A 27,932-nucleotide genomic window follows, 5' to 3' on the forward strand; every position below is an offset into this window, starting at 1 on the left:
AAATTAAAAAATGCCATTTGTGAATACAGAGTTAGAGCAATTCTCAGGCTCTAGCCTGATTATTTTTCTGTCTCTGACCCATAATGAATACTTTAATACAAAAATTATTTAACGTCAGTTATGTATTTGTGAAAGAACATTGCAGCTTTCCTGTATCTTCATTTGAAACTTTCATTATTGCAGATTTAGATATACAAACTAATAAACAATTTTTTGCAGTGATTATCAGTGTAAACATTTATGTCATTTTCGGACAGACAGCCCAATCGTAGCTCTTAACTCATCTAGGGACACACTGTCATTAGAATGGTACCAATAATCTTCTATAGCTGTGCATGCTGGTCAGCTCATCTGCAGTTACATGTTCGGCCACAGAAGTTAATTGAATATGACATTATCATTTGGATCAATGACCATAACATGATTGTTTGTCTGAAGACAACATTAAAACTGGTAATAACTGCAAAAGTTGATAGTGATTATGACCGAAAATAAAATTTTTTCGTAGTAAGTGACAATTGCTGATGTTCCTCCATAATGTGATCAATTTAAACAAAGACAAACTAATGGTAACTCTGTAACTTCAAATAGATCTTTTTGCTACTGATTCAACAACTCTGAAAGTTATGTCCTCCTTAACCAGTTAAATGACAACAAGAAAAAAATTATTTGCTTTAGTCTACAGTCACACTTTTATTTTGTATATTTTCCGTACTAAGTACCATCACCACACCACCCTACAATTTCTTAGATAGCTTTTACACTGTGACTTCCTTTTTTAAATAAAAAGGAACAAATATCTGTAAACAGGGGCACTCTTATCACTTCTGCATGCATTTTTGCATCTATTTAAAGCATAGCATTGACCTCCATTTTTAGATTGTGATTGGGTAAGCAACTGCCTCTATTTTAAAACTGTACTTTATACCATGTGTTTCCCATAATAGGGTAAAAATATTTTGTAAATGTTTCTTAAATAACATTTTAACTGTGTAGTGTGATTTTACTGGTACTGAAGCCAGTAGTGAGCCAACAAAATAAAAATGTTTTCAACATACTCGTCCTTTGAATTAACTGAAAGATGCATAATTGAACTCTTTGAGATTTTTTCAACTCATATACATGTTTTTGCAAAAGGAAATAATTAGAAATAACCAATCAGTAAGAATAAAAGTATCAGATGTAGACAGGAGGAACATTATGTCCTACTGTTCTGAGAAACTGAAAGCAGTTTCCCCCAAAACAACACTCTGAAACATGGATTTCAACATAGACTGTATGTATTACCAAAAAAAATCAACAAAACTACTTCAAAATCATGATCAATCCATCGCTCTTTAAGTTTGTTCTATATACATTAACTTTATTATTATTGTTATTATCATCATCATCCTCAAACTCTTGTGGACTGAATACATTTTTGAAATTGATTTGCAATTGTACGAGAGGGTAAAATCAATAATCTAAAACTATAGTACAACACACTCAACTTATTCCAGTTTATTCTTTGATAGGTACCGAACCAAATGTGGTACCATCTGGTTGTGAACACTGCCCACCTGGCATGTTATGCAATCCAACAACTGGTGCTTGCTACAAAGGTAGGACAAAATTTCCTGAGTCATTAACATTAGAAAACACAGTGTGTTGCTGTTTTGTTGCCTCTAAATAAGGGACATCCCACATTACCATTGAACAACTGAATTCTGTGAGTTCAGTTATCCAATTTCCTTTGCCCAACTCATACCTCTCATGCCAATATCACGTGCTGTATGGTGAATGAAGCATTTTCTAAGCTGCATTATGTTACAAAGGTGTACTAATATATACATGGAACAGAACAGAAAAGGTAACAAACTCTAATTTTCAGAATTATATCACAAAAATGAACCTTATAATTAACTTTAAAATGATTAATTTTTCCTTTTTCAGATTTAATTTCAGACACATGACCATTCACAAACAATATTTTTGGAATTGTATGATCTTGGGTCTTTCCCTAAAACTCATTTTTCATTTTGTAAATATTTTCAGCTTCTTTTCTCTATCATATGGAACTCAGTCATCACAAATGACTGCTTTAGAGTATAATTTCAAGAAAAGTTTTAATGATTTTGTACTTGGGAGCTTTTTTTCCAAATCATTCTTACACACATCAAACTTTCCAATACATTATTATGCAACAGCATTATGTTGTGAACATTACAGTGAAGCATTATCACCATTTTTGGTCCACATTACCCTAAAATTTTTCACGTAAGCTACACACTGTCCAAACTGTACACATTTGCTTATCACTGAAAGTTTGTAAATACACATGCATGGACACTTTAATGAGCATTTAGGAAGGTGTGGTGTTGCATTTTAGCTTTCTGGGCATTGTAAACCAACAAGACACTGAAGCACAGTGTTTGAAAGCAGTTTGCAGCTCTGTGTACATTTCATGGCAACAAGCATGTCTTGCAGGTTTTGCGGTGATGGATTGTTGCTTTGAATACCAATGGTATACTATAAGCAATGTAAGCATTCAGCTGTATCTAGGACTGCAGTGGTGGGAAAAAGAAACCATAGTAATATTCTCAGGACCTTGACAAGATGCTCATCCAGTTACAAAAATTTAATGAAACTTATGGTGAGATGACAGCTATAGTAGGATTCTGCAAAAATAAGTCTAGAGATAGACTGAGTCACATTCAAACATCAATATAATTGTCTAAGCTCTACTCCGTATGATTTTATTAGGCAAACGTGTGTTCAAAATTCATATCACACAATGTAATATTAATCACATTACAGCTATTCAAACTTAGTGTTGTGCTGATAATTTATGTATAAGTTTTAATTAGTTCATGTTAATATAACACTGCATACAACACACATAATTTTGCATGGTAATTTACATGACAATCCCTGGGCAAACCATTTTTTCCTACATGTGTGATTCATTTCCCTAAAAGAATAAAGAACTTTGGTTGTAAACTTTATTTAGAAATAATACCTGAGATTGCAAAGGGTAAACATGTTACCTGTTGATAAAAAATAAACTGAAACTTATTTGCATACTCCTGTGAGCATGTATTTCAGTATTTTACATAAACAGAACCACATGAAACACAATTTTTTGTATCAATATTCTCAGATCCTAAACCATTCTGAAGCAAGAACTGAGTTTACTAACTGCAGTTATATAATGCGCAGTTACAGGGTGTTTCAAAAATGACCGGTATATTTGAAACGGCAATAAAAACTAAACAAGCAGCGATAGAAATACACCGTTTGTTGCAATATGCTTGGGACAACAGTACATTTTCAGGTGGACAAACTTTCGAAATTACAGTAGTTACAATTTTCAACAACAGATGGCGCTGCAAGTGATGTGAAAGATATAGAAGACAACGCAGTCTGTGGGTGCGCCATTCTGTACATCGTCTTTCTGCTGTAAGCGTGTGCTGTTCACAACGTGCAAGTGTGCTGTAGACAACATGGTTTATTCCTTAGAACAGAGGATTTTTCTGGTGTTGGAATTCCACCGCCTAGAACACAGTGTTGTTGCAGCAAGATGAAGTTTTCAACGGAGGTTTAATGTAACCAAAGGACCGAAAAGCGATACAATAAAGGATCAGTTTGAAAAATTTCAACGGACTGGGAACGTGACGGATGAACGTGCTGGAAAGGTAGGGCGACCGCGTACGGCAACCACAGAGGGCAACGCGCAGCTAGTGCAGCAGGTGATCCAACAGCGGCCTCGGGTTTCCGTTCGCCGTGTTGCAGCTGCAGTCCAAATGACGCCAACGTCCACGTATCGTCTCATGCGCCAGAGTTTACACCTCTATCCATACAAAATTCAAACGCGGCAACCCCTCAGCGCCGCTACCACTGCTGCACGAGAGACATTCGCTAACGATGTAGTGCACAGGATTGATGACGGCGATATGCATGTGGGCAGCATTTGGTTTACTGACGAAGCTTATTTTTACCTGGACGGCTTCGTCAATAAACAGAACTGGCGCATATGGGGAACCGAAAAGCCCCATGTTGCAGTCCCATCGTCCCTGCATCCTCAAAAAGTACTGGTCTGGGCCGCCATTTCTTCCAAAGGAATCATTGGCCCATTTTTCAGATCCGAAACGATTACTGCATCACGCTATCTGGATATTCTTCGTGAATTTGTGGCGGTACAAACTGCCTTAGACAACACTGCGAACACCTCGTGGTTTATGCAAGATGGTGCCCGGCCACATCGCACGGCCGACGTCTTTAATTTCCTGAATGAATATTTCGATGATCGTGTGATTGCTTTGGGCTATCCGAAACATACAGGAGGCGGCGTGGATTGGCCTCCCTATTCGCCAGACTTGAACCCCTGTGACTTCTTTCTGTGGGGACACTTGAAAGACCAGGTGTACCGCCAGAATCCAGAAACAATTGAACAGCTGAAGCAGTACATCTCATCTGCATGTGAAGCCATTCCGCCAGACACGTTGTCAAAGGTTTCGGGTAATTTCATTCAGAGACTACGCCATATTATTGCTACGCATGGTGGATATGTGGAAAATATCGTACTATAGAGTTTCCCAGACCGCAGCGCCATCTGTTGTTGAAAATTGTAACTACTGTAATTTCGAAAGTTTGTCTGCCTGAAAATGTACTGTTGTCCCAAGCATATTGCAACAAACGGTGTATTTCTATCTCTGCTCGTTTAGTTTTTATTGCCGTTTCAAATATACCGGTCATTTTTGAAACACCCTGTATATAATGCTGAATGGAAGGAACTTCAATTTTCATTTTCTCATTCATCTGAAGTTATAATAAGTAAATATCATTGGCTAATGTAAAGAATCAGCTGCAACAAGGTGCTTTCATTTGGTGACAGCACATAATTTTAAAAAATTGGTATACCAAATTGCATGAAGTGGATATGAATAATTTGATGGTAATTTATGCATAATACTGTAATGCTTGAAAATTGCATTTAAAGTATATCATGCCTCCTTATTTACCACACATCTGCATTTTTTTCTGAAAGACAGTATGATCACAGAAAAGCAATACTACATACACATTTTAAGAAGGTATTGAGTGACATGACTGTTAGGGGTAGTTGAGTTGTCCACCCAGTATTGCATGATTTTTTACCACTGCCAATGGTAGCAGGTAGACAAAATTACAGTTAGTGCATTTACTATGCTAATAAATAAGACAATTTCAAATTCAATTTTCCCAAAACATTTCAGCAATTACTAACTTCATGCCTCACTTCCACTGTCGTAGAGGTAAACACACTAAATATAGTATTATCTGCCAATTGCAGTTGGCAGCAACTGGAAAGCATTCAATATCAGATGATGGCATTCAATGCCCATCAATTAAGCAGATCCCTTTGATCACATCAGTATCTCCTTACAGTGTTAATATGATAGATTTATGCATGTAACAAATTATTGCATCATAGCCAGTTACAATTGTCTTTGTGCACTGCTGTATTTTGAATGGAAATGGATCAATTTTCTTTAAAATAATAGTGGTCCTATAAGAAGACTTATGGTACAGTTCCCAATGGTCAGGTATATTGTTATAAAGATGTACCACACTGTGCCTCTTTTTTTTCCTTCATAGCTTTTTTTTTCACACTTGCTTACTGTGAGTGTAGTTTTTCACATTACACAAATATTATATGTATAAAGACAAAAAAACTATTTTATTCACTCCTACAAATCTTTTCTTTTCTGTAATCATATTGTCAACAATATTATTATTATTTTATTAAATAATATTTTAGTGACTATCTTTATCAATTCAGTATCATATTATACATTCAGAAATATTTTGTACAACTTTTACAGTAGGCCTAATAGCATGTGGGACAGCAATATATTCATCTATAAACTCTAGCAACAGTTTCCAGTGCAAAGACTATTGTTTAATTAGTCACTTTCGCATGATAAACTTTTTTGGTGTTGGCTTTTTCCTGACTGCTTCTGTGCTGTAAATGGCAAACTGCTTGTGTGCAGGGATTTTTTTTTTTTTTTTGTTCTGGGCATAATTAACTTCTATACCTAAAATAACATAAATCCAATACTGTAAATATAATGTCTTTCTTCATTAAAATATATTGTTTCCTAAATAAAACAGAATATTTGGAATAGAAGAAATTGCATTCTATATTAATGTTTACCTACTTCCTCTGTCTTTTAAATCTTTGTATATTAGAGTTATAGTTGACTTAAATTGTAGTTGTACATATATACTTTATCTCAGAACTGTCTTTGGACTTAATTTTTATTCTAACAATTTAAAATTTCTTTTAAAATTCACTCAGCAAGATTAACAACTTTGTTTCTTTTTTTTTTTTTTTTCTGCTTTTACTCATCTATAGTAACCGACGACCAGGAAAGTGGCACATCTATCACTACACAGCCAAGCCCGGGCATTGTGGAAAAAGGAATTGAGACAGTAACCCCGACAATGACAGAAATAGGTGAAACAACCAAACTAAACACTGAAGGAACTGCACAAACAAACACAGTAGTACCGACCATATTTAGCATGGATGAGGAAAACACGACTATAGAACCTCCGTCAGATGTGACTTTATCTGATAATAAAGTTTCCGACACAGGACCTAAAATATTCTCTACAACAGAAATGGCAAGTACAACAGCAGTAAATACAGAAATGTTGCCTACTTCAGGTGACATTGAGTCAACACCTAATGAAATGACAACAAAGGCAGTGTCTGTGGGAGTGACGGAAACGACACAAGGTGTACCTCTTACAGAATTACTGCCAACAGAAACGGCCACACAGGAAAGTTCAACCAATGAAGAGGTGGTTACTGTTACAGCTATTCTGGAGGCACAAGAACCGACATCTGTTCCTGTTACTATGCAAACAGAACTTTCTACATCTGGCCTGGTAACAGAAATGCAGGATTTTAGCACAACAAAATCAAGTATGGAAACAGAATCTGTAACCAAACTACCTGTAACACAGAGGGAAATCAATTTTGAGACTCCAACAGACTCTGAATCTCTTATCACAAAAGTTGCAGAGGTGACTACAGCAGCAAATGATGAGAGTTACTTTGAATCAGTGACAATTACTACAGAAACTTCCTCTGGGAGGGACTTAAATTTAACAACAACTTCTATGGGCGAAGAGGCAAGTTTAACAGAAATCACAACAGCAGGGACCACATTAGTGACAACCAGAGAAGACACAACATCAGGAACCACAGTAGTGACAACCAGAGAAGAATTGTCAGAACCACTAGTACCATCTACCACGGACATATCAGAACAGGCAATTACAAGTCCTTCACCAACAGTCACTGAGACAAAAATTTTAGATGCCCAAACTGAACCTGCAAAGGAAACCACAGAAATGAATTATAACAACCAAGAAGTTACAACACAACGTGCTATGAATCTGATAACAGAGCCTGAGTTTTCTGAAGGAAGTACAGAGACAGGTACAACACAGCAACCCACAAGAGCCCCAACAACATTCGAATACACAAGTACACCTCAGCAAGAGGCAGCAACGGAAGAATTACCCAGCAGTACTCAGGTAGAATTCGGAGAACGTATGACCACTGAAATATCGAGACAGGTTTTTGAGACAAGACAACCAGATGAAAGTAGTACAATGCGCACAGAATCACTGGAAATGACAACTGAATTAAATGATGAAACCACTACTGGCGCATCAGACACCAAGGTGAATGATATAACTGATGTGCCAACAGACACAACTCTGCCAACTGCTACAATTAGTTTCACACAAAATATAAATGACAGTAATCAAGTTCCAACAACACTTGCTCCTGACATCACTATCACAACTGATATTTCCATAAATACCACTCCAAGCCTAGAAGCTACAACCAAAGATGAAAATGCCTTTCCATCTGAAATTAGTACTACAACTGCAACACCAGAGGTTTTCACAACAGACAGAAACCTACAAGTGGGCCAGTCTACTCTGCAGAGCACCACACAAGTAACCACAGAATTCTTTCCAGTATCAGAGGCCACAACAGAAAATATTGTAACTGAAACAGAGATTTCACCACGTGACATAGGAACAACAACCACAGATTATCAGACTACAATAAATAACATTGCAGAATCAAGTACTCGTGCACAGAAAAATGAAGGAACAGAAAATGACATACAGACCAGTACCTCATCTGAAGGTGCTGTTGGCATAACTACAGAACAAACGCAAACCATTAAATTCAGAATGGATGAAGTAGTAACTGTGACGCAAGAAACAGAAACCACAACAGAAAGTAGGATTAATATCTTGGAAGATCAATCAACAACAATGGAAGCATACACAATTAATCAGTATACTGGAAAAGAGGACGAAAGTACAGTAACAACTGAGGCAAGCCCATCAACATTTGAAACAACTACAATGAATGAACAAACAACACTGCTGCCGGAAGCAACAACTCGGACTACAGCAAGTACAGTTACAGCAGAAGTACAGCCTGACACAGTGACACTCACTACCACAGAGCCCACAGATGATTACAAAACAGAATCATCAGCATATGAGACAACAACACTGCGTAATGAACTGACAGTAACTGACACAGAATCCTCTGTAACTGACTTGGAGACAGAAAATCCAAATACCACACCTAGTGTAACTGAATCACCTCTAACAGAAAGTAGTGCAGGAACCACAACAACAGCTGAGAGTATGCTAGAACTGACATCAGAATTTATGGAAAGTGAGACAGTTACAAGTACAACAGAAACATCTACTACTCTAACTGACTTTGACAACAGATTTGAGACTACTACAACTATTCCATGTACTGTTGACAAAGACTGTCCTGAGACTGAAGCCTGTCAGGATGGCCTGTGTCTCAATCCTTGTGTGGGCACTTGTGGATCCGGTGCCATATGCACAGTCTCAAACCACACCACACTTTGCACTTGCCCAATCGGGCATCCTGGAAATGCAACCGTGGACTGCCAACGAGGTACTAAAAAATTACTGAAGCCCATACTATTAATCAGTGAATACTGAAAACAATTATTTTGTAAATACAGTCGTACTTCAGTTCTTGACTATTCCTGTCTTTCAGAATGATTTCAGTTTTCTACCTTGTCTTGTAATATACGTGAATTTCTTACTCTGTGCTTTCAATGTAGTGTACTTAAAAATGTAGCACAGTCCATTCTTTTGTGGCACTATACATAAAATTGCACTTAAAATAACTTCTCTAAAGCTGAATTTCACTGTACTTCAAAAAGTGGAATAGTCAGTAACACAAAACTAGGAGTCAAATATTTCTTCAAAAACTTTTACACTATAACAAGTAGTATATGTCACATTTAACCTTTAAATTGTGTTTCTACCTCATATTTAAAAGAATGAGGATAAAGCAAAACTGTAGCATGTAAATGGTGTATATAGTTTACTTGCACTAATAAAATGCATGCCATAAAATAATTCATAATATGCTAACAAATTCCCAGCACTTCTGTTTAGTCACACTAATGTAGCCCTTCTCAAATGCTCCTCCCAGAACCCACAGGATCGCCGAAGGCACCCAGCCCCTGTGAATCTGACAATGACTGCCTCGACTCGGAGGCATGCTATGGGCAGCTGTGCCAAGACCCGTGTGAGTTTTCCAAGGCATGTGCCCCCACTGCTAAGTGTCAACCAAAGGCACACAGGCCAGTCTGCACTTGCCCCACTGGCTACGAAGGCGATCCTGCAGTAAAGTGCTTCCTGTCAGAACCATGTAAGAAAACTAATATTTTTGCAGGGGTATCTAGTTTCTCAAATGGTAGATTTCATGAAGTCCCTAAGTGAAAGTTTATTTCTCCTATGTGAGGTTGTCTTTCCAAAGTGAATATGTCCGTCTTTAGACATCTAAAACAAGAACTGGGTGATACAGCCAGTTACATCTCATGACAATCTACCATTTGACTGCTGGTCCCCTATTAACTTCAGCAGCTAATCATTAAACAAACAAGGAAAGAACCATTAATGTCATGCAGAAATTTCAGAGAATATAACAATGAGTATCAAAACAGTGCTTCGGCATGTACCCACCATTTAATAATGGAATTTATGTATACTTAATGGTTCTGTCTAACATCTGCTGCATACAGTAATCAAAGGCAGTAATATTAGTCAATATTAAATAACATGCTGAATAATCTGCAAAAGCTGTGCTTTGTCTGACAGTACCACAATGGTTTTACAGTTCGTAAATGAATAAAAATTAATTTTTAGCATTTTATGTACAATAACTTTTATCATTTGTAGAAACATACAGATCATTCACTTTGCTGTACATACTTAGTTACAAACTGTAAGAAATTCACAATGATGTTGCACAATCAACTTTGTATATAGGTAGATTGTCTTCTTTTTTCCTTTCCCATAACTTATTCTGTGTTCTTGTACAACTGTTAACTGTTTATTTTATCAACGCAATACAGTGAGTTGTGCAAGTAACGCTGACTGTCCCCTGACTGAAGCTTGCATTGACCAAAAATGTCAACGGCCCTGTGAAGTTCGCAATCCTTGTGCTCAAAATGCTGTCTGCATCAACACAAATCATGGCACAGATTGCAGCTGTGCAGAAGGATATCATGGGAATGGATATGTGGGATGTGTGCCAGGTTAGTTGCAATGTACCCAAAATATTTCAATAAGAAGACAATAACTGTAAGTAGAAAAAAATGTTTCAAATCGTCTCCTTTCATCAGTAACAGGACCAAAGAACGTTTGTCAGTACAATGAGGACTGTCCTCCAGACAAGCTGTGTGACAGGCTGAACAGGGTTTGCATAAATCCTTGCTTGGAAGAAGCATGTGGTGAAAATGCTGAATGTGTTCCAACAAATCATGCTATTGACTGCAGATGCTTAGCTGGCTACTCAGGAAATCCTTATGTACAGTGCAACAGAGGTACGTCAAAGACAAAAAGTCATTGGTGTCTATACTATGTATTGAGCTACAGGATATCAGTTCACTGTAATCACGCCACAAACAAATAAATTCTTGTTTATTCAGTTGCAGGCTGCCGCAGTGACAATGAATGCCCTGCAAATGAGGCCTGTGTTAATGGCAGATGTGGAAATCCTTGTCAGTGTGGAATTAACGCAGTATGCAACGTTCTGAAACATAAGCCAGTTTGTAAATGTTTACAAGGATATACAGGAAACCCGGAAGTGGAATGTAGAGGTAAGTACTGCACCACAGACATGCTCCATTTGACATTTCATCAAGAGCAAAAAAAAAAAAAAAATTGTCATTCAATGAGATCTACGATGGTTATCTCCTAAACAACGCAAAATGCAATATATGATGTGTGTAACTAAATTTATAATTCATTATACGTGAAACTATAATGCAGATAATTTTCAGCACCATCGGATCCTTGCAATCCAAACCCTTGTGGCATAAATGCTAAGTGCGAGCTTGACAATGGGAACCCAATATGTTACTGTCCTAAGGGAATGACTGGCAATCCGTTCAAAAACTGCAGTAAGTATTTCTTTCTTCTTTCAGTCAATAAGTTTCTTTACCATACTTAAGTTCTAATATTATGAACCATCAGTTTAAGTGAACGGTCAGCTTAAATCACTGCGTTGAAACGCTTAAACATGGTGATTACAAACAGTAATTCTTCGAACTCGTATAGACAGCATACAATAGGGACTCACCAGCAGTAACATATAAGCGGATAGGAGACAGGTGATAGTATTTCGTGTTGTAGCACATGAAGAAACTGAACCCGTCATAGAAGACCACAGCTATGAATATAACTGACAGTACTGCGTAGTTTTTTAAATGTACCACTAATAATCAGCTACAATAAAATTTCCGTGTACTTTAACAATAACATGGAATTCCTATAATAAGGATTATTGTACAGCGTATAATATGGAAAGGTTTGCACCATGCAGCACAATTTATACGTAGCTCATGCTGACTTGAAAAACTAAATCAGTAGCGTTCTATATCGTAAACCTTTGATGTTCCCCTCTTTCTCTCTCGCCCCTTACGGCTTATTGCACAAAAGTCTGGCACTGTTGTTAAGTTACATTTTTTTTTTTTCACAATGGGACCGAAAGGAAATCAGGAAAATCAGGAAAACATCTGATTTTCTTTTATTTTTAATCGAAACCAAAGATTATGATATTAACCAACATTAACTCACGTAAGACAAAAATACTGTATGATAATAACTAATGCAAGAAAATGTCTAGTTGTTCTTGCAGCAATCTGTCAAAACGAAAGGGATAGCTGTTTCTTTGCACGAACAAAATGTCTTTTTCGATAGCACTGCAACTCCATTATTATCCCACAACGGCACTTTGTGATACAGGTAGAGTCACAGTACCGCTGACTAACAAATGAATGGTCATGGGTGAGATATCCCGCGTTGTTCAAATCAGGGAAGCCATATTGTGATTAACTAGATTTTTTCATTTCTCGTGCTCTGTGTTCCTACAGCATGCGCATTGTAAAAAGGTAAATTATTTTTGTGTAAAATGCTCTATACTCATTTGTAACGATATCCGTCCCTTTGAAAAGGAAGGGGAAACGTAACGAATTCCTCCCAACAAAGGTATGTTCATTCCAAAAGACAGTAGTCTCGTTGATGACCAATGCAGAAATTACGAGCAAATTCAAAACACGGTCCTCATAAGCGTACATGCTTGCTATATTCGTTACGTGACTGCTATTTTCACTCATTTAGCATTGTTTGGTTAAAATTAACTTTGCGTATCCTGTGGAACATAGTTTTCAGCCCTAATTCCTATACAGCTTGATTGCTGTGTCGATTTATACTTTTCTAACCAGCATCTGCACAATACAAAATCCACTAACAGTGTATCAAAACACACTCACAAGTTTTAGCTGTACCTTAAAGTTAACGTGTGAAGTATTTCCGATATGTAAATAACATTAATTATTTGTAAATAATCTCTTCTAGGTCTCTTTCATTTATTACGACGAGTTCGGAAACTGTCATCAACAAATCCAAAACTTAGAACTCGTGAAATAAAGTTCAGCGTCAGGAACTGATCCTCCTCTTCTTTTCGAGAGTAGGTCGCTTAGGACCCCGCAGAATCGACTCTTTTTCATCTTTAATTAGCCCGGCATCTTTTGTGCGTAACGAGTGAGCGTGTTTCCATTGCTCTGTCTATGTCTGGAGTTTGGTCCTCTCTTCTTCCTCGAAAGCAGCTTGCGTGATTGCATCTCGGTCCTATAAAACCGGCCGTTTTATATTATTTGTACCAGTTGGATCCAGTAATGCAATTTAGACTTTTTGTGCCAGTTCTTTCTGTGTCCCATGAATTAGATTCCTTGTAAGTGCGATTTTAGATATTTGCCTGTAGATTCCCGTTCTGGGTTTTGGATGATGAATTCAATCTTTTATTTTTGATCTACATCTACATTTATACTCCGCAAGCCACCCAACGGTGTGTGGCGGAGGGCACTTTACGTGCCACTGTCATTACCTCCCTTTCCTGTTCCAGTCGCGTATGGTTCGTGGGAAGAACGACTGTCTGAAAGCCTCCGTGCGCGCTCTAATCTCTCTAATTTTACATTCGTGATCTCCTCGGGAAGTATAAGTAGGGGGAAGCAATATATTCGATACCTCATCCAGAAACGCACCCTCTCGAAACCTGGCGAGCAAGCTACACCGCGATGCAGAGCACCTCTCTTGCAGAGTCTGCCACTTGAGTTTATTAAACATCTCCGTAACGCTATCACGGTTACCAAATAACCCTGTGACGAAACGCGCCGCTCTTCTTTGGATCTTCTCTATCTCCTCCGTCAACCCGATCTGGTACGGATCCCACACTGATGAGCAATACTCAAGTATAGGTCGAACGAGTGTTTTGTAAGCCACCTCCTTTGTTGATGGACTACATTTTCTAAGCACTCTCCCAATGAATCTCAACCTGGTACCCGCCTTACCAACAATTAATTTTATATGATCATTCCACTTCAAATCGTTCCGTACGCATACTCCCAGATATTTTATAGAAGTAACTGCTACCAGTGTTTGTTCCGCTATCATATAATCATACAATAAAGGATACTTCTTTCTATGTATTCGCAATACATTACATTTGTCTATGTTAAGGGACAGTTGCCACTCCCTGCACCAAGTGCCTATCCGCTGCAGATCTTCCTGCATTTCGCTACAATTTTCTAATGCTGCAACTTCTCTGTATACTACAGCATCATGATGTCTCTGGTAATAATCAGTGCAATGCCAGTTGCAAAAGCTAGACAATGTAATACTACATTTCGAGATTAGGTCCTAAACCCAATAGACGTACACTTAGTTCTTTGTTTCAGTCGTCATAAACGATGTTTTTCGAAAGCCTGCAGTTGCGCCGATAAGGATTTAAACAGTAGGATACTACACCAGCTATGTTTTTCCCACGTATGGCATGACGCATTTCAGGAATTTATCCCCATTTTCAAGTGCTATGGGAAGTTACGCTACTATTATATGAAAACTCTTCATGTTTGTTGTTCTGTTTCTCCGACCACCCATTCGTCCTAACATTTTTCTAATAATTTTAAGTTGTTTACGCTGTTTTACTCTTTTTTTTGTTGATGAACGGTGTACCTGATATGAAGTGTACTTCAAGTTTGATCACTGTTTTTAATGTTGGATTTTTCCATTTCTAGGGAAGGTATTTTTTGTTAACTAAAACGTGTTTTCTATTTTCTTTTTGTTACAATTTTCAGTGATTCCTTCATCTATTTTAAATACTCTAAGACAGGAAATTTCATTATTGCCAATTTAGAGCATACATGGTTCTGTTTTTATATCAGTCTTGCTCCTTTTTTCCGAGAAATTCGCAGTTCAGCTCAATGACGCGAAAATATGCCGGGAACGACGCTTGGTTCGGATTCCACGTTAAACTGAAGGCCCCCTTTCCCACTTAGGATTGTAGGTTAAACGCGTGCAAGATGCCGAAGTGATGGCCAATTGAAATAATTTGCAAACAAGCGGTTGAAGTGGCTTTTGATGATTCCTGGCAAATCACGCTACATTAATTTATCTTTTTAATACAATCCAGTTTTTCCCAGTCGTTCCTGCAATATTTCAAGCTGTTCTTGTGCGTTTGTGATGTCTCTGGTAATCAGTGCAATGCCAGTTGCAAAGGCTAGACAATGTAATACTACACTTCGAGATTAGATCCTAAACCCAATAGACGTACACTTAGTTCTTTGTTTCAGTCGTCATAAACGATGTTTTTCGAAAGCCTGCAGTTGCGCCGATAAGGATTTAAACAGCAGGATACTACACCAGCTATGTTTTTCCCAAGTATGGCATGACGCATTTCAGGAATTTATCCCCATTTTCAAGTGCTATGGGAAGTTACGCTACTATTATATGAAAACTCTTCATGTTTGTTGTTCTGTTTCTCCGACCACCCATTGGTCTTTTTACAGTCTCAAGGTATTGTGCCACCGTTATGCAGAAGTATATAAACACGTAAACACTCACCAACACGTTTTGCTTTTGTACCATGTTACGATTTTACGTACGGCAATCAGTTTGTATGAATTTTTGCATAACGAAGGAGGCACAATAACGCTATGCAGCCACGCTGCCAGCTACTGGCACACGGCGCTTTGCTGCTCGCCTGGAGCTGTTCATCGAAAATAATTACTTTGCAGTTGTTCACAAGGTAGCAGAGTGCTAGCGGAGTCAAATAAGGCAGTGCTGCAGTGACACTGAAGCAGTCAATTACGGCTCAAGTTTGCAGCAATGGTCGCGGCGCGAAACAAAACCAGCTTGATATCAACGCTTGAAGAGGATCGTTTGCGAGCAGTGATGGTCAGGTTAAGTGGGCCGACAAGACTTTGTGGGCTTGTTTCATCACCGCCGGGCCATGCCTGCGAGTGGAAAGCTGCGAGGTGTAAGCATACGAGGTGCGGCTAGAAAAAAACCGGACTGATGCTGGAAAAACATTTATTTACAATTATTTACAATTTCATGTTATCTCCTTTAATGTACTCTCCTCCTCGGTCTCTACACCGCTCCATACGAATTTTTCACTGTTCATAGCAATGCTGCAGATCATTTTCGGTGAGTCCATACATTACTTCCGTCGCTTTTTCTTTTACTGCTTCAACAGTCTCAAATCTAGTTCCTTTCAAAGCTGACTTGACTTTAGGGAAAAGAAAAAAGTCACAGGGGGCCAAATCAGGTGAGTAGGGTGGATGATCTAAGATGGGAATGTTGTGTTTTGCCAAAAACGTCTTCACTGACAACGCACTGTGAGCTGGGGCATTGTCTTGGTGAAGGATCCATGACTTTTTTCTCCACAAATCGTTCCGTTTTCTCCGTACTCGCTCACGTAGGGTAGCCAGGACGCTAATGTAGTAATGCTGATTCACTGTTTGTCCCTCTGGTACCCAATCATTGTGTACAATCCCTTTGATGTCAAAAAAACAATCATCATTGCCTTGAATTTCGATTTTGACATTCGTGCTTTTTTTGTCGTGGAGAACCAGGAGTTTTCCAATGCATCGATTGGCGTTTAGTTTCGGGATCGTAAGTAAAAAACCACGATTCATCGCAAGTAATAACATTTTGTAAGAAGGTGGGATCACTTTCAATGTTTTCCAGGATGTCAGAACAAATCATTCTTCGGCGTTCCTTCTGTTCAATTGTGAGACGCTTTGGAACCATTTTTGAACACACTTTGTTCATGTTGAAACTTTCATGAAGAATCTGCCTAACACTTTCCTTGTCAACTCCTGTTAACTCAGACACTGCTCTGATTGTTAAACGGCGATCTCGTCGAACAAGTTTACCGATTTTTTCAATGTTTGCATCAGTTTTTGCTGACAATGGTCTGCCAGTGCGAGCGTCATCACTGGTGTCTTCGCGGCCATCTTTAAATCGTTTAAACCACTCAAACACTTGTGTTCGCGATAAACAATCATCGCCGTACACTTGTTGTAACATTACAAACGTTTCACTTGCAGATTTTCCTAGTTTGAAACAAAATTTGATGTTAACACGCTGTTCTTTCTGTACACTCAACATTTTCCGACGCACAGACAAAACGTCAACTACTTAAAACAGACGCCACGGGCAGACTGAGTGCAGGAGGCAGATGAAACTCGAGCAGTAGGCGGAGCGAGAGTCACGTGACAGGCCACGCGACTTTCAGCATTATTGCATTCGTTTTATTGTTTCACCAGTACTAGTCCGGTTTTTTTCTAGCCACACCTCGTAAATACGTACGTATGCCGTATAAAGACGGCTGCAGGGCAAGAGAAACAAAACAACACACACGCAGATATCATTTACAATTCCAATATAAACTTTCACAGCACATGACAACGGAAATAAATTCCTAGAAGCTTCGTACTATGCAAGAGAAAACTTACGTGGCGCATTATTTCATCGTTTAAATCGTTATACAGCTGATCTCACTTTGTTACCGAGTAAATGAATTAGTTAAAAAATTACAGATACGTATTTAGGCATACAGCTATACCAAACGCTTTTGTGCTCCACAGTACCAGAGGGCGAGCCGTGCTCGCCGAACCCGTGCGGGCCTAACTCCGGGTGCAGGCGCGTGGCTGGGTCGCCCGTGTGTTTCTGCCTGCCTGAGTTCGAAGGTAGCCCGCCAGCGCGTCCGTGCCGGCCGCCGGCCAGCCCGTGCGAACCGTCACCTTGCGGGCCCAACACGCAGTGCGCCGTGCAGCAGAGCGGCATCGCACGCTGCACCTGCCTCCCCGGCTTCGTCGAGAGCCCCAACACGGTGCGCGGCTGCGTGCCTCGCCGCTCACACTGCGACCCGTCGCCATGCGGGCCCGGCGCCGCCTGCGACCCCGACCGCGACCCACCATGCTACTGCCCCGACAACACCGTGGGGAACCCGTACCGTGGCTGCGCAGGTACGTCTCTGCCCAGCAGTCTCACAATATGAATCAAACTCATGTAGTGTTGTTACTCATTTGATGCTGTTAAGTATTAAGCAACGCGGAAGGCGTGTCACAAAGAAAAGCATGTGAGGAGAAGTTATAAAATTTTAATTATCACCGCGAAAAAATATGGTTACGTAATTAAACTTTTGATTTTTTACGGTTACAAGTCCGCAGTCCTGTGTTGTTGTGGTCTTCAGTCCGAAGACTGCTTTGATGCAGCTCTCCATGCTACTCTATCCTGTGCTAGCCTCTACATCATCGAGTAACTACTGCAACCTACATCTTTCTGAGGCTGCTTGCTGTATTCATCTCTTGGTCTCCGTCTACGATTTCCACCACCCACACTTCCCTCCAACTATAAACTGGTGATCCCTTGATGTCTCAGAATATATCCTACCAACCGATCCCTTCTTCTAGTCAGGATGTGCCACAAATTTATTTGCTTCACATTTCTATTCAGAACTGCCTCATTACTGAAGTAATTTACCCATCTAATCTGCAGCATTATTCTGTAGCACCACATTTCAAAAACTTCTATTCCCTTCTTGTCTAAACTATTTATCGTCCAAGATTCACTTCCATATGTGGCTACACTCCATACAAATACTTTCAGAAAAGACATCCTGGCTCTTAGATCTATACTCGATGTTAACAAATTTCTGTTCTTCAGAAATGGTTTTCTTGCCGTTGCCAGTCTACAGTTTATATCTTCTCTACTTTGACCATCATCAGTTATTTTGCTGCCCAAATAGCAAAACTCATCTACTACTTTAAGTGTCTCGTTTCCTAAATAATCGCCTCATTACTATCTAATTTAATTCGACTACATTCCTTTATCCTTGTTTTTCTTTTGTTGATGTTCATTTTTTATTCTCGTTTCAAGACCCTGTCCATTCCTTTCAACTGCTATTTCAAGTCCTTTGCTGTGCCTGGGAGAATTACAATGTCTTCGTAAAAGTCAAAGTTTTATTTCTTCTCCCTGAACTTTAATTCCTACTCCAAATTTTTCTTTTGTTTCCTTTACTGCTCGCTCAGTGTACATATTGAATAACATCGGGGATACGCTACAACCCTGTCTCACTCCCTTCCCAACCACTGCTTCCCTTTCCTGCCCCTCGACTCATGTAACTGCCATCTAGTTTCTGTATAAGTTATAAACAGCCTTTCGCTCCCTGTGTTTTACTCTTGCTATCCTCAGAATTTCAAATGGAGTGTCCCAGTCAACATTGTCAAAAGCTTTCTCCAAGTCTACAAGTGCTATAAATGTAGCTTTGCCTGTCCTTAACCTACCTTCTAAAAAAGTCGTAGGGTCAGTATTGACTGGCGTATTCCTACATTTCTCTGGAATCCAGACTGATCTTCCCCGAGGTCGACTTCTACCAATTTTTCCATTCTTCTGTAAAGAGTCCGCCCCGATAGCTGAGTGGTCAGCGCGGCGGTCAGACACGCCAAGGGGCCCGGGTTCGATTCCCGGCTGGGTCGGAGATTTTCTCCACTCAGTTACTGGGTGTTGTGATGTCCTCGTTATCATGCTTCGTTTAATAACACACGACAGCCACCGCTTTTAGCCCTTGGGAGGTTTACCTCCATTTCTTGGATTCCTACCAAAATGACTCGTTATATAATCACTTATAGAAAATAACATAACTAATAGACGCACACCAGCACTCACTTTTTTTCTATTATTTTATTGGTTTCAGGCTAAGCCTATTTCACCAGACACAATTATGTCATTTAATGATACAGAGAGCACATTTTTCTAGCTACATTATGAAATAATAATACATAATTGTGGAAGATAATTAGTCTACAACGTACGTTAGTGCGACTGCGCCATTAAAATAAAAGCCACAAGGTTTTAATATAAAATACAATCTTATATTCATGTATTGAACCATAAGGAAAGATGCTCAGAATGTATTGAACCATAAGGAAAGATGCTCAGATTTTAAAATTCTTTTGTACAAAGGTGAATCAAATGGCAAATACATTTGGCAGCGGACCTGTCCATGGAATTAGGCGCTATTTTAAGAGAAAAACAGTACTTAATTTTTAAAGTATTATAGAGAGTAATTGTTCTTGGAATACTTATTTCATGCTAAACCCATTTCACCAGATACAATGTGTCACGTAATGACACAAACAGGACACTTGTCTGATTACATAACGAAATACAAAACATAATCGTGCAAGATAATTAATCTACAAAGTACACTAATCTGACTGCACCTTTACAAAAAAAGCAAAAAATTTTCAATATAAATACAATTTCATATACACACAATGAAACAGAAGAAAAGCTCATCTAAGAGAAAAATAATCCTTAATTTTTAAAGTACTGTAGAGTGTAATTGTTCTTGGAATACTGCATTTATCACATTGTGTCAGTATATCAACAATGTCCTTGTCAGTGAGTCAAGAATCACATCTTAAATAGCGTATTAATATAAACAGATGTCTCGTTTTACTAATGGCTGTTCATGTGACCTGCTCTTAATAGTCACAATTTCTTTTCTTGTGAGCCCTGATTTGAAAAAACTAACGGTGCGTTGAGTCTGTTGCTGAATCGCCCAGTATTATGTGCCTTTTATGTTAGATCCATGTCCACTAACATTGTCCATTCAGTTTTTGCTCGATTGGCGAGTATACTATGGAAATCAGTATGTGATATGGTTAGGTCTGTGGAAAGTAGATGCTACACAATTTTCGCCAGTTGGTCTGCACGTTAATTACCCTTAATATCAACATGTCCCTGCGTCCATTGTAGTAGATGGACCAGCTGACGGAGACCCATTGCTCTGTCGAGACTTCTCAGTATAACGAGTGCCAAATTATTTAATAGTTTTTCTCTTGGGAGGGGGGGGGGGGAGGGGGGGCTCGTAAGAGACTGCAGGCGCGCATCAACTCGTTACTTATTTAAGAGTTCGTCGACTGGAGTGTCGATTATGCAAATAATAGCTCGATGAATGGCGTACAGCTCGGCGGTTAATATCGACGCTGCCATCGGTACCACTCTTTGAAGGCAATATTGAAACCTTTCTCGAGACATTTTTGATGTGTTTTCAGAGCGCAGCAAGACGCTGTGTAAGCCCGGTCCGTGCGGCGCAAACGCCGTGTGCTACGTGGTGTCGGGCGGCCGCGAGGAGTGCGACTGCCGACCCGGCTTTTCCGGAGACGCGTACTCGGGTTGCACGGCGCAGCCGCCCAGCCCGTGCGAGCCGAACCCGTGCGGCCCCGGCGCGCGCTGCGAGGTGACCCCCAGCGGGCTGCCCATGTGCCAGTGCCCCGCCGGGCTCTCGGGAGACCCGACCGGTCCCAAGGGCTGCGGCGGGCCCGAGTGCCGCACCGACGACGACTGCCCACTCACCCTGGCCTGCACCGGCCTGCGCTGCAGGGACCCCTGCCCCGGCTCCTGCGGCGTCGGCGCCTCCTGCCGCGTCGAGAAGCACCACCCCGTCTGCACCTGCCTGCACGGACTCGTCGGCAACCCGCTGCTGCGCTGCTCGCCTCCGCAAGGTCAGTCTCAAATACCAGGTCAATAATTACAGTCCGGGTAATATGCTGCCTCAGGACGTATGCACTGTTTCTAACTTGTTTTAATGTGTTAAACATTCAGCATTCGACTATACCTCTTGAATGGATTATGACAGCTTTTTAAAGTTTGTAATTCGGTCAATAATTATATGAAGCATTGAAAATCGTGTTTTCATTGCCCTGGAAGCAGCTAGATAGGCAACCTGCAACTAGGCCTGACTGACAGTGCACCAGGTTAACCATTAGGCAATATACATTACTTTCGTACATAATGCACAGTGACATGCGTCTAATACTATCTCGATCTGCGGAATAATGTTATCTACACAGAAAGGAAAATTGGTTACGGCCGGCCGCGGTGGCCGTGCGGTTCTAGGCACTGCAGTCCGGAACCGCGGGACTGTTACGGTTGCAGGTTCGAATCCTGCCTCGGGGATGGATGTTTGTGATGTCCTTAGGTTAGTTAGGTTTAAGTAGTTCTAAGTTCTAGGGGACTGATGACCTAAGATGTTAAGTCCCATAGTGCTCACAGCCATTTGAACCGTTTTGAAAATTGGTTACGTCAGGTGTTTGCTTCAAATGTAGCCATATTATTGTTTGTTCCGAATGGTTTACTGCCAACAGCAATTCAGACCCGTTCATTTACAAAAGGTTAGATGTGAGTGGCTGACTTCAAATGTGACCCTACTTTTCTTGGACGAGATACATGTGAAGGACATCCTAAAGTACAACAATAGATGAAAATGAGGATCAGCGATTAAAATATAAAACAGCTAAACCCATAGGTGTATCAGAAAAATGAGTATATGCCATATATTTTACATGAATAATTAACTACGAGAGAACCTTAGGGAAGATATGCCCCTCCTGTGATGCATGCTGACCGATTACAAATCTGGCAATAAATCCTTTGGGCTGATTTGTTAGTGTATATGTGACGTAGGTCTGCCACGTCATGTTAGAAATTAGACAGCAGTCAACTCAGTTTATCGAAGTCGGTGGCCCTGCGGAGGTAAGACTGCACATTTTTTCAGGTGGATAGACAGAACAGTGCATCGTGGTTTGGGATTGCAAAAAACTGGAGTATTTATAGTTAGAATACTTGAAAAACAATCCTATTTAGCAGATTTCCAACTTTTCCTTCGTTTAACGAAATTTGTGGTCGTAAGACGTTTTGATTCTGGTGGAGAGATTATCGCAGCTGAGGAAAGGAATTTTGAGAACGTTCCAGAATCGCATTCCAAAAATGGAATCTGCTAGCTGGGATATCATTGGACAAATTGCATTCATCAAACGGAAGACTACATATAAAACGCAAACCACGTTGCACTGATTCATGTAAATTAAATTATTTGCAGATGCCAATGATAAGTAATTTGCTTCAGCAGTACATCCAACAGCGATATCGTAGCTTGGTCAGGGAAAATTTGCTGCGCTAAATCGGTAAGCTGCATCTCTAGGAGACTGTTGGAAGAGGAAATACGGAGGAAATAATCCTATTACAGGATCGATAGTACTGTCAATAGAATCATTATGATCGCAGAAGGCTTTTGATCGCCCGTACATCAAACGAACTGCGGCTAGGAATGCGAGTGCAACTAGCGGCAAAAAAGTGCAACCTGCTTGAAAAAAAGTCTCAAATAAGTAGATGTACGTGTCATCGTGAAGGTCATGATTATTGTGACTGTGGTCATCGTGAATAATTCTAAACATTATGTCTGTGGAGAATTCAACTATCGTGCCTAATTCATTATAAATCCTCTTCAAATTACCCTGCTTTCAAATAAATGTCACTGGTCTCAACTTAAGTAATTATGCAATTTTCATACGTTTTGATAAATACAGAGTATGAATAAGCTAGGCAAATACTTCTTACTGATGCCAGCTCTTATGCAAGATACCCGTAATTTAATTAAATATTGTAGCCTACATTGTTGTACCTATGTACTGTTGCAGCGAATGGAGAATGTTATCTTAGGTACTATAGTTTTCAAAGCACCTGAAGATAACGTAAATAACTAAGCTTTGTAAGATGTGCACTATATTTCAATTGAAATAAAGTTATTTTCATTTTAATCTCCGTTCAGTGTAACGAATGATTTTGGACACGAGCTGATGTGGAGAGCAACACGTTACCGTGCTGAGAATATATATATAAAAAAAGCGACGTGACACAGTGAAATTTTAGTCATGGGCTGAACGTGATCAAGACAAGAACACTAGCACATTTTCTTTGTAATAGGATGTATCACAGGGAAAAGAATTTTGCCGAGACAGTGTTCGATATTTCCGTCGCGCAGTGGACCATGATTTAATTTTTATGGGTGACAAAACGTAACTCAAAAGAATCAACTACCTTGCTGTGCCATTGAGTCTGAAATGAGTTTTTTATAATTTCTTCCGAATTGATTCCCACTGGGTATAGGCGAGGTCTGCAAGTCACCGTGTGTAAGAAAGTGGATAACATACGTGTAGAATTTCGGAATATTCCCATGGAGAATGTCCCAAACAAACGCTGATCCGGAATCAGTCAGACTCGCACGAACTCCGTTGGCACCTGTAAGGTAAAGGCGATAGTTGTCTGTAATTTATGATAGTGAATATTGTTGCTCGATGTCCGGCGTATGCACATATGGTCGGTGGCACAGGTCTGCCAGCGTCGCCGTGCGAGCCCAGCCCGTGCGGCGCCAACACCCGCTGCCAGGTGATGGGCGGGCGCGCCGTTTGCACCTGCCTGGACGGCTTCTTCGGCGACCCGCAGGCCGGCTGCCGGCCCGAGTGCACGCTCAACTCTGACTGCGCGCCCGACAAGGCGTGCCTCGACATGCGCTGCGTCAACCCGTGCGCCGCGGGCGGCGGCTCGCTCTGCGGCCTGGGTGCCGTCTGCAACGTGCGCGACCACACCGCCGTCTGCGAGTGCCCGCCCGGCTACATCGGCAGCGCCTTCCTGCAGTGCGTGCCCAGGCGTGAGTACACCTTCTCCTCCTCGACCCTTTCTCCAGCACATTCTTATTCAACACACTGCAGTCATGGATTACATTTCACAAATGGTCGCTGCAGTTAGTAATGCGGGAGTTAGATGGTCGACGTCGAGGTACTAGATAGGTCGAGTCGCTGCATGCAAAAACGCTTCAGCATTACGCCTTGTTTTTAACACTTTAAGAAAATATTTTGGCTCAACCAGACTTACAATGTAAATCATCTTCAAAACTGATTACATTAAAACTGACACACTGGGGAATAATAAGCTTCTATCCTCAGACATACCATCACAAGAATCAGGATAGCTGCAATGCTCTTGTTGTTGTAGCCTTCAGTCCAATGCAGCTCCATACCCTACTCTGTCCTGTGCAAGCTCCTTCATCTCTGCATAACTACCACATTCTACATCCATTTGAACTTTCTTACGGTAGTCAAGCCTTGTCTCCCTTTCATTTTTTCCTCCTTGTACACCCCCCCCCCTCCTCCACACACACACACACACACACACACACACATACACACACACATTCCTCCATTACCAGATGCTTCTTATGTCCTATCAAGTGGACGCTTCCTATACGCAAGCTGTGCTATAATATCTTTCCTCCACAATTCTATTCAATACCTCCTAATTAGTTACGCGAGCTACACATGCAATCTTCATTATTCTGCTGCAGCAACACGTTTCAAAAGCACCCATTGTCTTCCTAGCTGAACAGTCATTAACATTTCAATCCATTCGACTTCGACCACCGACATGCATTTTGCTGCTCAAATGTGTCTCAGTTTCTGTTCTAATTCCCTGGGCACTGTGCAGTTTACTTCAACTACATTCTGCTATCCTTGTTTTACTTCTGTCGATATTCATTTATAAACTCTTTTCAAGACTCTGTCCATTTTCGGGTTCCCGGGTTCGATTCCCGGCGGGGTCGGGGATTTTCTCTGCCTCGTGATGACTGGGTGTTGTGTGATGTCCTTAGGTTAGTTAGGTTTAAGTAGTTCTAAGTTCTAGGGGACTGATGACCATAGATGTTAAGTTCCATAGTGCTCAGAGCCATTTTAACCATTTTCTGTCCATTTTGTTAAACTTCTCTTCCAAATCCTTTACCAACTTCGACTCGTTTAAAATGTTAGTGATGCAAATGGATTCCTAAATCAAAAAAATTAAGAAGAAATCAGAGGAATATGTTCTCGTTTTCTTCCCTTGGCAGTCCCCGAGTCAGTTCCCATGTTCATTGTGACCAATAGTATGTTGGACTGTAGAGGGTAATTTAACTGCTCCTACAGAGAGATTTCACGCAACCTCCAACGCCTTCAGCAACCACACGCAAGGTTTTTATGTCTCTCACTCGCTACCTGCAAGCTACAGTATTAGTCCTACAGAAAAAATGAACAGGCCATTTTTGTAGGAAATTTAGTGGTGTTAAATTTTGTACTGGGAAACGCTTTCGCCGGCGGCCACGCTTTTCGAGTCATTCAAGAAAAACTCGGTTGAAGCTTATTTTTGCACATTTATCTAGAATGATGCTAAAGCTACGAGCTGTAGCGAAAACGCATCCCAGTACAAAATTTAACTAAATCGAATTTGCTGCAAAAGGTCAAGCATGTAACAGGCGTGAGAATATGGAAGCTTCCTTGTGGTATTTATAGGCATTGTGGTTTGCATAAAGCACATAGGTAGGGGCAGCTGAATGACCCTGCATACTAAACTGTATGATTCGACAGAGATGGTGGCCGACAAGAGGAGTACCAAGATAAGTAAACAAGAATGGTGAGTCTCAATTTTTATTTTATTTTGTATTTGTGAAACGATGTATAACTTTTATTCGTTGGGCTATTCTGATGAGCGAGTGCCTGAATTTGAAAGCCTCTTGTTCAGCTACTGGCCATTTTTAATGTGATGTGATTTTAAGGCGATTAACGTTATAAGAGTAACTGAGCCGAAATATTCTCTTAAAATTTTAAATTACACAGCGACCTTAATTCCATGTAGCTGGAGATAGAATCATACTTCGTGCCTTCCACTATTTCATTTCTGACTACTTTTGCCTTCGCCGTCCACTTATTGGACATCCAAAGGAAAGAGACCTACATTCCCAAAAGTTTGGTCACTGTTGCTTGAGGAGAGCCACGTAAAAGGATAATTATTTCCATTATTGTTAGCATTTTTCTGATGTAAAACCATCGGTGGCGACGAGGTATGGTGAAGTGGGGTTCAGCTTGCCGAAGTAGTGTTGCTAGAGCGCTCACGTGGCCCACAGCTTCGCCGCCGCCAGAGGCGAACCTGACGGCGTGGCGGCCCTGCTCGCCGTCGCCGTGCCTGGCCGGCGAGACGTGCGACGCCGTGTCCGGCGGCGTGGCGGCGTGCCTGCCGTGCCGCGGCCCGCTCTGCCGGCCCGAGTGTCTCACCGACTCGGACTGTCCGTTCGACCGCGCATGCGTGGGCCGCGCCTGCGTCGACCCCTGCCCCGGCGCCTGCGGCCTGCGCGCCGTCTGCCAGGTCGTCCGCCACCAGCCCATCTGCAGCTGCCCGCCGCCGCTGCGCGGGAACCCCTTCGAGTACTGCGTACAGCCTGGTAGGTGCCGCTTCAGCCTCTCCTTAACTGCCTCCTGGCGCGGTGGGTATTACAGCAACTGGCTGCACAGGCGGGACAGCTTCTTTAAAGTGATACAGAGAAAAATAGTGACATCTTTATTTTTATTCATTTGTCAAGCCTCAGCTGCTATTAAAATCATATTACTGATTGTTATATTCGGACCGTTTGTATGCAACCGAATAAAGACAATATTTGTTTCACCAGAAGGTCTTCGCCAAAATTTCTTATGGCATCGTCAATGGCGTGAAATACGCATACATTTTCATTACTTGCATATTATTCTATTCTTCACTGTCGGATCAAAAGTATACCTACATCTACTATTGAATTTTAATAAGGGGCGTGCACGCCCTTCGCCTTTATGACGGCTTGATCTCTGCTGGGGACACTTTTAACGAGGTGTCTGAATGTCGTTGATAATTCTTCCGGGTTATATGGCCGTGGTCCATGGAATACTTCTATTCCTAACGTTTCGTACAATGCTACGTTGGACATCCTCAGAGGTATGACTGGTCCTCAGGACTCAATAGGACCAGCCATACCTCTTAGGATGTCCAACGTAGTATTGGACGAAACGTTAGGAATAGAAGTATTCCATGGACCACGGCCATATAACCCGGAAGAAATGTCAACAACAGTACCATCCGGTCGTGAAAGCCTTCATTGTCTGTCTCAATGTCCGCAGAGGAATGAGTCCATTCCGACTCAAAAATTGAGAAGATGGTGATATTGGATACTGGGTTTGGAGCGATGTCGACGTTGTAATTCATCCCAATCGAATTCCATTGTGTTCATGTCGCGGCCCAGGGCAGGTCCGTCCATTTCAGGACTGTTATTGTCTACAAACTATTGTCTT

The 27,932-nt window shown here is 40.8% G+C and overlaps 1 protein-coding gene across 1 annotated transcript in view; it reads left to right on the forward strand.

Annotated features, from left to right (window-relative positions):
- The window catches only part of LOC126253539 (uncharacterized), a 606,491-nt gene that overhangs the window by 310,641 nt on the left and 267,918 nt on the right, over positions 1-27,932 (forward strand). Inside the window, exons 53-64 of the mRNA XM_049954972.1 lie at positions 1,515-1,601; positions 6,377-8,998; positions 9,548-9,766; positions 10,473-10,655; positions 10,743-10,943; positions 11,049-11,219; positions 11,403-11,522; positions 17,553-17,933; positions 18,039-18,046; positions 21,032-21,479; positions 24,155-24,556; positions 26,741-27,055. Coding sequence (XP_049810929.1) covers positions 1,515-1,601; positions 6,377-8,998; positions 9,548-9,766; positions 10,473-10,655; positions 10,743-10,943; positions 11,049-11,219; positions 11,403-11,522; positions 17,553-17,933; positions 18,039-18,046; positions 21,032-21,479; positions 24,155-24,556; positions 26,741-27,055 — 5,157 coding nt within the window. The remainder of the gene's footprint in view (positions 1-1,514; positions 1,602-6,376; positions 8,999-9,547; positions 9,767-10,472; positions 10,656-10,742; positions 10,944-11,048; positions 11,220-11,402; positions 11,523-17,552; positions 17,934-18,038; positions 18,047-21,031; positions 21,480-24,154; positions 24,557-26,740; positions 27,056-27,932) is intronic.

The sequence above is a fragment of the Schistocerca nitens genome, chromosome 1, assembly GCF_023898315.1.
Source record: "Schistocerca nitens isolate TAMUIC-IGC-003100 chromosome 1, iqSchNite1.1, whole genome shotgun sequence".
NCBI classification, from domain to species: Eukaryota; Metazoa; Arthropoda; class Insecta; order Orthoptera; family Acrididae; genus Schistocerca; species Schistocerca nitens.